The sequence below is a fragment of the Mobula hypostoma genome, chromosome 7 (assembly GCF_963921235.1).
Source record: "Mobula hypostoma chromosome 7, sMobHyp1.1, whole genome shotgun sequence".
In the NCBI taxonomy this organism is placed as follows: domain Eukaryota; kingdom Metazoa; phylum Chordata; class Chondrichthyes; order Myliobatiformes; family Myliobatidae; genus Mobula; species Mobula hypostoma.
In genome coordinates, this window is record NC_086103.1 from 167,993,232 (window position 1) to 168,005,334 (window position 12,103).

General features: G+C 40.0%; 1 protein-coding gene across 7 annotated transcripts in view; it reads right to left on the minus strand.

Annotated features, from left to right (window-relative positions):
* Window positions 1-12,103, minus strand: part of herc2 (HECT and RLD domain containing E3 ubiquitin protein ligase 2) — a 240,637-nt gene that overhangs the window by 146,953 nt on the left and 81,581 nt on the right. For all 7 annotated transcript variants that reach the window (XM_063054516.1, XM_063054512.1, XM_063054515.1 and 4 more), the window contains exons 19-21: window positions 11,179-11,357; window positions 9,335-9,519; window positions 6,449-6,604 (exon numbers count right to left, since the gene is read on the minus strand). In XM_063054516.1, coding sequence (XP_062910586.1) covers window positions 6,449-6,604; window positions 9,335-9,519; window positions 11,179-11,357 — 520 coding nt within the window. The remainder of the gene's footprint in view (window positions 1-6,448; window positions 6,605-9,334; window positions 9,520-11,178; window positions 11,358-12,103) is intronic.

Genomic DNA, 12,103 nt, shown 5'->3' on the forward strand with positions numbered 1-12,103 from the left:
TGCTGTTGCCAATTCATGTCAAGAGTCATCCGGAGCATTCGTGTATAGCAACCATCTAGAGACTTTCGCATAGTCTTGGTGAGTGTCCACGTCTCACATCCGTACGTGAGAATGGACTCTATGACTGCTATGAAGATCCTCTTTTTAAGCCCTCTAGTCAGGTTCGACTTCCAGATTTCCTTCATGTCGTTCATAGCTCTCCACACTAGCGCCTTCCGTATCTTAATGTCCTTTTCTGAACTCATCATTCTTGACCCGAGGTACCTGAAGTCAAAGACTTTCTTAATGGTATCATCCATGTACCAACAAGTACTTGGAAACACGATACCAAGCCTTTGAAAAGATGAACAATTTGGGATATAACCCAAAGAAAAACCTTGTTGGATAATTGAGCTGATGTTTGAAAGATAAGTTCATGTTCAAGTTCAAGCTTACTGTCATTCAACCGTACACATGTTTACCACCAAAATAAGCAATGTACTTCCAAATCAATGTTCCCTCTAATTTATTTTTAGTTTGGGATCAGGCTGGGTGGCCAACCATTCCTGAGGATTTTTTTTAAACACACCTCCAGAAAACTGCATAGCAGTTTGGTAAAATATTATATAAAAGAAAATTCCAGCTATACAACAAAGGCTATGAGTACGGGAGCATTTCAGTTACTGCACGCCACACACCCACCCAGCTTAGAGGTAACAGTGCTCCAAGACCAGGCTGCACTGTATAGTACATATAATTCACACATAACATAAAGTAATATTACCACAAATAAATTAATAAATAATATTTACACCACAAATTAAAAAGTAAACAGTATAATGTTACTAGTACTTCATACATGAGGCCTGGGTGATGGCAGGGAGTTCAGTAATTTCATGGCCGGGGGGAAGAAGCTGTTTCCCATCCTAATAGTGCTTGACCTAATACTACAGTGCTCCCTGCCTGATGATCAAAGGGATTGTTGGACAGATGGGAGGGATCATTGACAATGCTAAGGACCCTGCGTATGCAGCACTATAAATATCTAGGATTAGTAGAAGAGAGATCCCAATGATCTTCTCAGCAGTCTTCACAATCCTTTGTAGGTATTTGCAGTCAGATGCCTTGCAATTCCTGCACAAGATAGTGATGCACTGGTCAGGACAATCTTAATAGTAAAATGGAGGTGAGGGGGGACGTGGAAGAACCTCACTCACCTCAACAGGAAGTGGAGACCCTGTTGTGCCTTCTTGCCCTCACATAAATGTGTTTAATAACAGTGACATCCTCAAAGTGACATCCTCAGTGACATCCTTCTAACATGCTGATAGAATTTAGGCAAGACTATTTTTAAGCTAGCATGGGTGAAGTTACCAGCAACAATAAAGAAACCATTGGGGTGTGTGGCTTGCAAGTCACTGATGGCGCAATACAGCAGTGCAACTGTCAAAATCATTCAGTGCTTCTCCAACATTAGCACAGGGAGGCATGCATACAGCCACAATCACAATCGCAGTGATCTCTACCAGAAGCCAGCAGTGGGTAGTCACTACTGAAGCATTCACATAGCGGTTCTTATTAACGTAGATACATAGGCACCTCTAACGCAGGTCATACCAGAGATCGCAGAAATCCTGTCGGCCTGAAACGTGAATCTCTAGCTAGATGGCCACTTCAGGGGTGGTATCCTGGAGCAACATTTTTGTCAGGAACAGCGCACACCTATCCCTCAACTTACACTGATTCAGCCACAGACACAAGTAATCTAGTTCATTTTCTAGCAATCAAACAATTGAAAGCGAGCCGGCCTGCAGTTTTGCTTTCAGTCTCACATGAATACCAGTGCACTTTTGGCGCTTCCATTTCCCTCCACACCACTGCCAATGCCTTCTTCCTTGGGTGGCTGTAGCAGATATACAATATAAGTAATAAACCCAAGCTGCCTAACTCTCCTCTGTCCAACAACTCTCTAGTGAGATAGATTTGCAGTACTTGGTGTTCTTGATATCCAGCAGTGTCTTGCAATCATAAGACAGACATAAAGGTCGAACAATTACACCATTAGGTGAGCCAGAGTGGCCACTGCAATACTGGCTAGGTCGCCATCTTGGCAAACCCATAGATCAACCCAAAAATAAGAGGAAAAAAAACAGGAACCACAATGGTTGATCAGATTACATGTAACAAATTGCTTAAGGTACATTTACAATATGCAAGATCTGAACACAAGTTTGATTAGAATTCAGCTTGTAGGTTCCTGTAAAATTTTTGACCATCACATTTAAGGATAACCAAACTAATAAATTACTGAAGAAAACTGCTTATGAATTTTGAATTTACTATTTCAGAATAAGTTATTACAGCACTGTAAATTTTGAATTTCCATTCTTCTTTCTATATTTCTATGACTTCTAAACACAAATTTAGCCTAATGGTCCAGCAGAACGATGTCCTTCCACTGTGTCAGAGCTAAATGGAATGGGCAAATGCAACAGGCCTATTAGGCTTACTCCATAATCAAAAGGAATATTCACATTCTGAAACAGATTGGAAGTATAGGCTTGCTTCAAAACATGGGAGTATTATGAAGAAAGAATATTGGATATTCATCCAAAATTAAAGCAGTGGAAATTCAGGCAGCATGTGCCAACATTCATCGACCAAACAATAGGGATACAGGTCTTCTAGGGGAAACTGAATAATACAATGGTGTAGAGATTAGTGCATCACTTTACAGTGCCAGCTTTCACCAATTGGGCCTCAATTCTCATCACTGCCTGTAAGGAGCTTATATGTTCTCCCCATAACCACGCGACTTTCCTCTAGATCAGACAACCCCAATAGGCGGACCGCAGGCCAGGTCCGGACTGTGAGAACCAAATGTCTGGACCGGGCCGACCCATTACCACTTGCGTGAACACACCTGTCATAACATGTAAATAAAGCGCGCGCTGCTCTAATTTATTTTAACTTCATCCCACACTGTACACTTGACCTACGCCCTTGTAGAGCGCGCAACCTACTGCACGCCCTCTACGGTCCTCGACTAGACAGCGGCACTTCAACACGATGCATGCTGCCAGTTTTAATGCCAACTACCCTGCAAAATCAGATCAACACAAACAAAAAATTGCAAATATGATAACATCATACAAGCACTCCATTTCTACTATCTGTAAGTCAACATCTGCACAAGAGAGCGCAACAGCTGCATCACTGCATGAGTCATGGAATCTTGCCAAAGCTAAGAGGCCATTCGCTGATGCCTAGTTGATTAAAACGTGTGCAATTGATATGGTTGGCAAAGTTTTAAGTCATGATGAGAAAACCAAGAAAACGGTTGTGGAGCTATTAAAGACGGTGCCATTGCCGGCAACAAGAAGAGTAGAAGTTTTAGCAGAGTTGTGTTTTTCCAATCTACTCACCGATTTGGAGAAAGCAGAAGCCATACTGAACCAATATGGAAGAGCTATACATGTTCGCAAGATTTTTTGATGGGAAGAGCTACTTTGTTTGCTTCCTCTGCCTGGGCACACAACTGAGGAAATAATTTTTAATGAATTGACACAGTTCTTTGAGAAGAACGGCTTGGATGTGAGCAAGATTGTGTCTGTTGTCACCAATGGGGCTCTGTCGATGGAGGGACAACACAAGGGCTTGGTAAGTAGGTTTGCCGCTGTTAACCCAGCACTCTTGGCATTTCATTGTATTATTCACAAATCACTGTTGTGCGTTAAACTGTGTGGGGAAATGAAAGAGGCAATGAATACTGTGATGAGACTGGTAAATTTCGGTCGTGGGAGTTCTAGACTGCAACATCGCCTTTTCAGAGCATTGCTGGAGGAAATGTCAGTGGAACACAAACACCTTTTGCTGCATAATGACGTTCGCTGGCTGAGCAAAGGCTGTTTGTTGGACAGGGTGTGCGACCTGCGCGATGAGCTTGTGTCATCTTTATCCAGCCTGCACAGCCAAAAAGCCCATGGATTTAAGAGGTTTTTAAGTGACACCAAGGTTATGGCACATGTTCTTCTTTTGTGTGACATCATGTCTCATCTAAATCAACTTAATCTGCAATTACAAGGCAACAACCACATTGTTGCAGACATGTACGAGGCGATTGAAGCTTTCCGGTCAAAGCAGAACCTTTTGGAGAGAGACATTCACAGGAGAAAGTTCCACTTTCCACATCTGCGGGCGCATTGCGAGAAGAACGAAATGCAGGCAGATCCAGTGATGAAGGATTTTGTGACGAGCCTGGCAGAAAACGATTTGAAAGCTCCCCTAAACTCCCAGGTGGCATCCTCCTCTTCCTGAGACAGCTGTTCTCCATTTCGGCTAACAGCCAGTGGACTGCAGAGGCCAAAAGGCTGGTGCCTTCCATAGAAGAGGCAACTCTTCAGATGGAGTTCTTGGAAATGGGAACATCTGACTTGCTCAAAGCACAACACAAGAATGTTGGGGTGAGTGACTTTTGGATTAACGTGGTTCCCCAAGCTCAATTCAAAAACACGAGAGCTACTGCATGCTCCTACTCACACTATTCCCCTCCACGTACATATGTGAGCTATCGTTTTCTTCAATGAACTCTGTCAAGAACCAGGACAGAAACAAGCTCTCCAATGCACATCTTGGCCAATGCCTCAGGATTGCCACAACAGAATACAGGCCCAACATCAGAAGAATTGCCTCATCCCGTCGCTGTCACTTCACTCACTGATTGGTGAGTGAATCAATTTATTTTTGTCCATTTGTCAATCTTATTGTGGTATAATAATATTACAGCAACAATAATACTGGCATTTTCATTTATAGCTACACTTCATACTTCAAATGCTACATAGCTTAATTCAAAAGAACAAATAGATTAAATGAGAGAACAGAAACAGTGGAAAAGGCAGTACTACTAAAACTCTTTGTGTGGAAGAGAAGTGGTGAAAACTACCATGTTTACAGTGTATGTATGTATGTATGTATTTTAAGTCCCAGATGAATTCTCAATGTGACAGCTGACAGTTGTGATAGCTAGAGTCATAATTAAATGGTTGGTTTTGGACTTATTTTGCTTCAAGAGTGCATTTTTTTTTCTTGTGTGACCCACAACACAGGCTTTGAGAATCCCAGGCCTGTGCATGAAAAAAAAACCCTGGATGTTTTGGTCCTTGGCTTGGCATGCTTGACATAACTGGGGAACCCTGCTCTAGGTGCTTTGGTTTTCTCCCACATTTCAAAGATGTACGGTTAAAGTTAGTAAGCAGTGGACATGCTATGATGGTGCCAGAAGCGTGGCAACAATTGTGGGCTGCCTGGCCCAATCCTTTCTGATTTGACACAAGTAACACATCTCACTGTATGTTTCAATGTACATGTGACAAATAAAGCTAACCTTTTTTAAAAATCTAATCTTTAAGCTGTATTGCACTGTTTCACTCTGAAGCTCAGGTAAGAGAAAACTCAATGTACATTTAGGCCATTGCAAGTAATTAAGGTCACAAAAGTGAACTCATTAAGTTTTAAAAATGATTTCTCAATAGCTTCACAGTTACTTTTACTAATTACAGCCTATCACTTACAGGTTTCTTCTTTTAAAAAGATGACAGGATTCAAAATCTCATTCACAGGATTATTAGTCTAGGTTTTGGATGACCGAACTGACACTGAAATACTTGGGGCAACTTTATATTAATAGGGCTGAATAAAAGAAATGTGATGCAGATGCTGAAACAAATACGCAAAATTGGGAGAAAATAATGTAGGTCAGGCAACACCCATAGAGAAAATGAATGTGTCAATGTATCAAATTGAACTCTTCAATAAAAAATGATATGGGAAGCCTTGTTCTACATATGTTGGTACAGTAATTATACATTTTAAGATCACAGGAAACAAATATACTCAAATTCCTAAATACTCATGCCTGGAATATTTAATATACAGTGAATTCCAGTTAATTGGGACACATTGGGTCCGGAACATTTTAGCCCAATTTAGCAGTTGCCCCTATTAGCTGGAATTTCATGGAAATAGTTAAAAAGATATATAAAGACCATTTAACTGAGGAACAAACTACGTACTGAAATGAAATACAGCACAAATTAGAACACTACCAATGTATTGCAGTACTATAAAACCTTGTATATTAGTTCCTAATAGTTAGCGACAGAGATAATCATCTGGTGTACACCATTCATGTATGGAGTGTCCAGGGTGGGGTAGCACCTCTGGTGAAGGAGCTTGTCATGTCCATCCTGGGACAGCTCACTCGCTTTTGATCCCCACTGAACACTGAGCTCTCAGTAACTGTTCATCAACAGTCTCTGGTCCCAGTTAAATGAAGGGAATTCCAGCGATTTTCTCTATTAATTTCTGTTCTTTAAGAATTGTCCCAAATAAGCAATTGTCAAGATTAACTGATGGACCAATTAACCGGAATCCACTGTACTTAAAACTGTTGTTACAAGCTGGTTACCTGTCAAATCTCCTTCAAGAATGCGAGACACTTCTGCAAAATGTCTGTAACTGGTTGAAGCAATGCTTGTTGCCACTGGCAAAATATCCCCAATGTGAGTACACAGAAGTGCAATATATTTTTTAAGCAGTGATCCCACTCCTAAAAGCTCTGGACCTGTAAGAAAGAAAGTAATATAGTGCATACTGATTAGTACATGTAAAATCATGAATATTCAGCGTTGAAAAATAAAATTTGAATATGATAGTGAAGTTCTCTCAGCTTTAAAAACATTGATGAAACAAATATCTTACACAAAACAATCTGTTGTGTCCTTCAATTCCAACCAAAGTTATAAGTAAATTTACAATCAAAGTACATATAATACTGTGCAAACATCTTAGGCACATTTTAAAACTTCTGTAAAGCGAAGATGTTTCAAAAGTAATGAAATGAAAAGTTTTCAAATATCAAAAAAAAATTACTTTAAAGAGCAATAAACTAAAAAACTAAATCAAATCATTATTTGGTGTGACCACCCTTTGCTTTTACAACTGCATCAATTTTCTTAGGTACACTGTCCAGCAATTTTATTACAACATTGGCTGGTAGATTGTTCCAAGCATCTTGGAGAACTTGCCACAGTTCTTCCACAGACTTTGGCTACCTCGCTTGCTTCTGTCTCTCCAGGTAATCCCAGAGAGCCTTGATGGCGTTGAGATCAGGGCTCTCTGAAGGCTCTTTGAAGAACTCCTTGTTCTTCTTTTTGCTGAAGTTATTTCTTTATGACCTTGACCTTGTGCTTGGTGTCATTGTCCTGCTGCAGAATAAAGCTAGAACCAATTAGATGCCACCCTGATGGTATTGTGTTGAATGAGAATCTGCTTGTACTTCTCAGCATTGAGGATTCCAGTAATTCCGACCAGATCACCAACAACTTTTGCAGAAATGCAGCCTCAAACCACAGGGAGCCTCTACTATGCTTCACTGTTGGCTGGCAACATTCATCCATGTTGCGCTCTCCAGCTCTTCTACAGACAAACTGCCTCCTGTTCGAGCCAAAAACTTCAAATTTTGACTTGTTAGTCCAGAGCACTTGCTGTCATTGTTCAGCACCTTGTGGTTGTGTGCATAAGTCAGTCTCTTGACTTTGTTTCTACTTTGGAAGAATGGCTTTTTAGCACCAACTCTTTCAGGAAAACCACTTCTGGCAAGACTTCTCCAGACCGTAGAGGGGTGTACTTGGGTTCCAGTGGTTTCTATGAGTTCAGAGTTGATAGTATTTGCTGAACTTCTTTTGATTTAGAAGGGATGTCAGCTTCATGTATCTCCCATCTGCTGCACTCAGGTTCAAAGGCCAACCACAGCATTTCTCTCCTCTACCTTGCCCATTTGTGCTTCTTCAGAAGAGCTTGGACAGCACATCTTGAAACTCCTGTCTGCTGCAGAATTTCTACTTGGGAGAGACATTGCTGATGCAAGATGACCACCTCGTGTCTTGATACTATGCTCACTCTTGCCATGGTGCAAGAACTAATGATTTGAAGGTCAAACTGTCACATCTGACACACCCTCACGTTTTAGTTTGGTTGTCCTTCTACACCCGTGTCAGTTTCAGATAATCAGTTTAGTTCATTCAACTTATTATGTCATTGATCATTAGCATCCAGTTTGTTATCTTAGTTTAATCATGCACTTGCTAAATACCGACAAAGTAATCAAGTTTTTATTTGAAAATTGGTCTCTTGTTTAATATATTACTTTCTTTAACAAATGACAAAAAATTCTCCAACATTTAATTTTTTGGAAAATGAATGTTTAGAAATCTAAAATATACTCTTTTCTACTAACACACTAATGCAAAAGAAAAAATAAACATCTAAAACAAAATTTATACAAAAAGATCTAGGATGCCCAAGACTTTTGCACGGACCTGTATACTATACACCATATACCATACTGTATACATGAGATTCATTTTCTTGCAGAAATTTACAGAACACAGGATCAATGAAAAACTACATACAAAGACCGACAAACAATGTGCAAAAGACAAACTGTGCAATTGCAAAATAAGAATAAAAACAAATAAATAATATTGAGAACAAGTGTCCTTGAAAATGAATCCATAGGTTGAAGTGAGTAAAAATATCCATGCTGGTTCAGGAGTGTAATGGTTAAAGGATAATAACTGTTCCTGAACCTGGTGGTATGGGACCCAAGGCTCCTGTACCTCAGGCACAAAGTCATAGTCATACTTTATTGATCCCGAGGGAAATTGGTTTTCGTTACAGTTGCACCATAAATAATTAAATAGTAATATGTAAATTATGCCAGGAAATAAGTCCAGGACCAGCCTATTGGCTCAGGGTGTCTGACCCTCCAAGGGAGGAGTTGTAAAGTTTGATGGCCACAGACAGGAATGACTTCCTATGACGCTCAGTGTTGCATCTCGGTGGAATGAGTCTCTGGCTGAATGTACTCCTGTGCCCAACCAGTACATTATGTAGTGGATGGGAGACATCGTCCAAGATGGCATGCAACTTGGACAGCATCCTCTTTTCAGACACCACCGTCAGAGAGTCCAGTTCCATCCCCACAACATCACTGGCCTTACGAATGAGTTTGTTGATTCTGTTGGTGTCTGCTACCCTCAGCCTGCTGCCCCAGCACGCAACAGCAAACATGATACATCCCATGATCAATCGGCCACACATTTAAATAAAGTTGACTTATGTCACTGCACAATTTACTTTAGGCTCTGAATCACCGTGATGCAAATTTTAAATTAAATCAATCTTCTGCAGATTGCATTAAAAACTGAAAATTCTAGAGTCTGCAGTTTTTTTCTGCAATATGCATAAAATTACTTGATCATGCAATACATTAACATCAAAAAGGACTTACTGCATCCACTGGTCTCGTATTTGAAATTTACACCTTGGTAAAGTTTGCTGATTAGAAGACGTTGAAATCGCAGCAACAGATCCAAGGAAGCAGATCTCTCGCGATTGAAGTATTCAAGGTCCAAATAAGAAGAAATATGACGAGTGACATCTTTCAGTTTTGCAATGCTTTGCGATGCAATATTTCTTTATAAGAAAACAAAGAAATTAATTCCTTGTTTGAAAGTTTTATAGTATCTACCTGTTTTAATTTACCATTTCTGGCTACACGTTTCTTCTAAGATGATGATTCTTTGGCATGCTAGGCATCTTCACTTTGCGGAACTATCAGTACTTATGTATAGAAAACCAGTTTCTGAAAAGGCATTATACTTTATCAAAAGCTTGAACAAATTTATTACCTACACAAAATAATTTTCAGCAAATGATTCTCAATGATAACTAGGTTTCAAAATACAGCTCTCTTTCCAACACTGCCCGAAATCAGTAAACTCAGTGAAAGGATAATATTGGCTAGCATTGGGGATAAGGGGGGGTGGGTGTAGAAATAGCCATACCCAGCATGCTCTGCAGAATAAGGAGCCAAAAGATGCTGACACACAATTCCACTGCCTGTATCTGGGAATTTTTAAATTTATTTCAGCAGACTTGGGGCTTGCAATGACCCACCTCAATTCAATCCACGAACTCCACAGCTGGTCAAATCATTTCTGAAGATGGATATGGGCTAGCCATAGTACTTGGTTTGGAGTTTTTACACTGATTGATCTACTTTGCTTTAAATTCACCATTACAAGCTTTCCATTCTGAAATTTTCAACTTAAAATGTCAACATCTGCTTTGGAATTGGAATTAATCTCTATCAATCACCAACACAGTAATTTAACCACTAAGTAATTTTCTAATTGAGAGCAATCATTGGTACAAATATTGAAATACTGATGCACATAGAACCATAATTCAGCATATAACATTATTTTAGGAAAGTCTACAAGATATAAGAGCAGAAATAGGTCATTCCATCATGGCTGATTTATTATTCCTCTCAATCCTAGTCTCTTACACTGGATGCCCTTACGAAACAAAAGCCCATCAACCTCCAGGTTAAAGACACCCAATGACAAGGACTCCACAGCAGTCTACTTCAATGAACTCCACAGATTCACCACCATGTGCCTAAAGAAATTCCTCATCTCTGTTCTAAAGGGATGTCCTTGTATTCTGAGGCTGTGACTTCTAGTCCTGGTCTCCCCACTAAAGGAAACATCCTCTCCACAGCCACTGTAACTAGGCCTTTCAATATTCAATAGGTTCCAAAGAGATCTCCTACACATTGTTTTAAGCTCCAGCAAGTACAGGCCCAGAAGCATCAGATGCTCCTCATATGTTAACCTTTTCTTTCTCAGGATTATTCCATTGAACCCTCTCCAATGCCAGCACCTCCCCTCTTAGACAAGGGGCCACAATACTCCAAGTACAGTCTGACCAATGCCTTATAAAGCCTCAGCATAACATCCTTGCTTTGATATTCTAGTCCTCTTGAAACAAATGCTAATGTCGCATTAGCCTTCCTTACCATTCACCCAACCTGCAAATCAACCTTGAGGAAATCCTGAACAAGGACTCCCAAGTCCCTCTGCACCTCTGATTTCTCCATACTTAGAAAATAGTCAACATCTTTATTGCAGCTACCAAACTAGATCACTTCCCTACACTATATTCCATCTGCAACCTCTTTGCTCATTCTCCTAATCTGTCCCAGTCCTTCTGATTCAGGTATTCAGAGAGGAAGAAGTTCAGATACAGGGGAACTGAAACAAAAGTTATTTTTGGTTTAGTCAGTACCTTAATAATTGCTGTACGAGCTGAACAAGGGGTAAACTTTGTTTCCCAGAAGATTCATATATGCCTGTATTGATGAGGTCCTTGTCCAGAGGTGTTCGACTTCGATGGAGCGTTGAAGCATTGGCTTCTTGTTCATCTATTTCCTTCTCTTTCTGTGCTTCTTTCTTTGCTTCTACATCCTAGAAAAACAAAATAATATTTCAATACAAGTGCTATAACAAATGTAAGCAAGATAATTATAATTATATACTCAATGACCATTTTATTAGGTATTTTCTGTACCTAATAAAGAGGCCACTGAGTGTACGTTTATGGTCTTCTGCTGGTGTAGCCGATCAGCTTCAAGATTCAACATATTGTGTGTTCAGAGATGCTCTTGTGCACACCACTATTAAGGTGTGGTTATTGGAGTTACTGTCGCCTTCCTGTCAGTTTAAGCCAGTCTGGCCACTCTCCTCTGACCCCTCTCATTACCAACGTGTTTTTGCCCACAGAACTGCTGCTCACTGGATGTCTTTTTTTTGTTTTTCGCAACATCCTCTGTAAACCTTAGAGACTGCTATGCATAAACACATTCCAGGAAATCTGCAGTTTCTGAGATATTCAAACCATCCCGTCCACCATCAATAATTATTCCACAGTCAAAGTCACTTAGACCACATTTTTTTCCCATTTTGATGTCTGGCCTGAACAACCATTGAACCTCTGGACCATATCTGAATGCTTTTATGCAATGAGTTGCTGCCATGTGATTGGCTGATTAGATATTTGCATTAATGCACAGGTGCACCTAATAAAATGTCCACTGAGTTTTAAATGCAAAGCATAGCAAGGTGTACTTTCACAACATAATCAGATATTAAATAACAACAGTATATTTGGGTTGGTGACCAAAAACTTGGCTAAAGAATTAAATTTTAACATG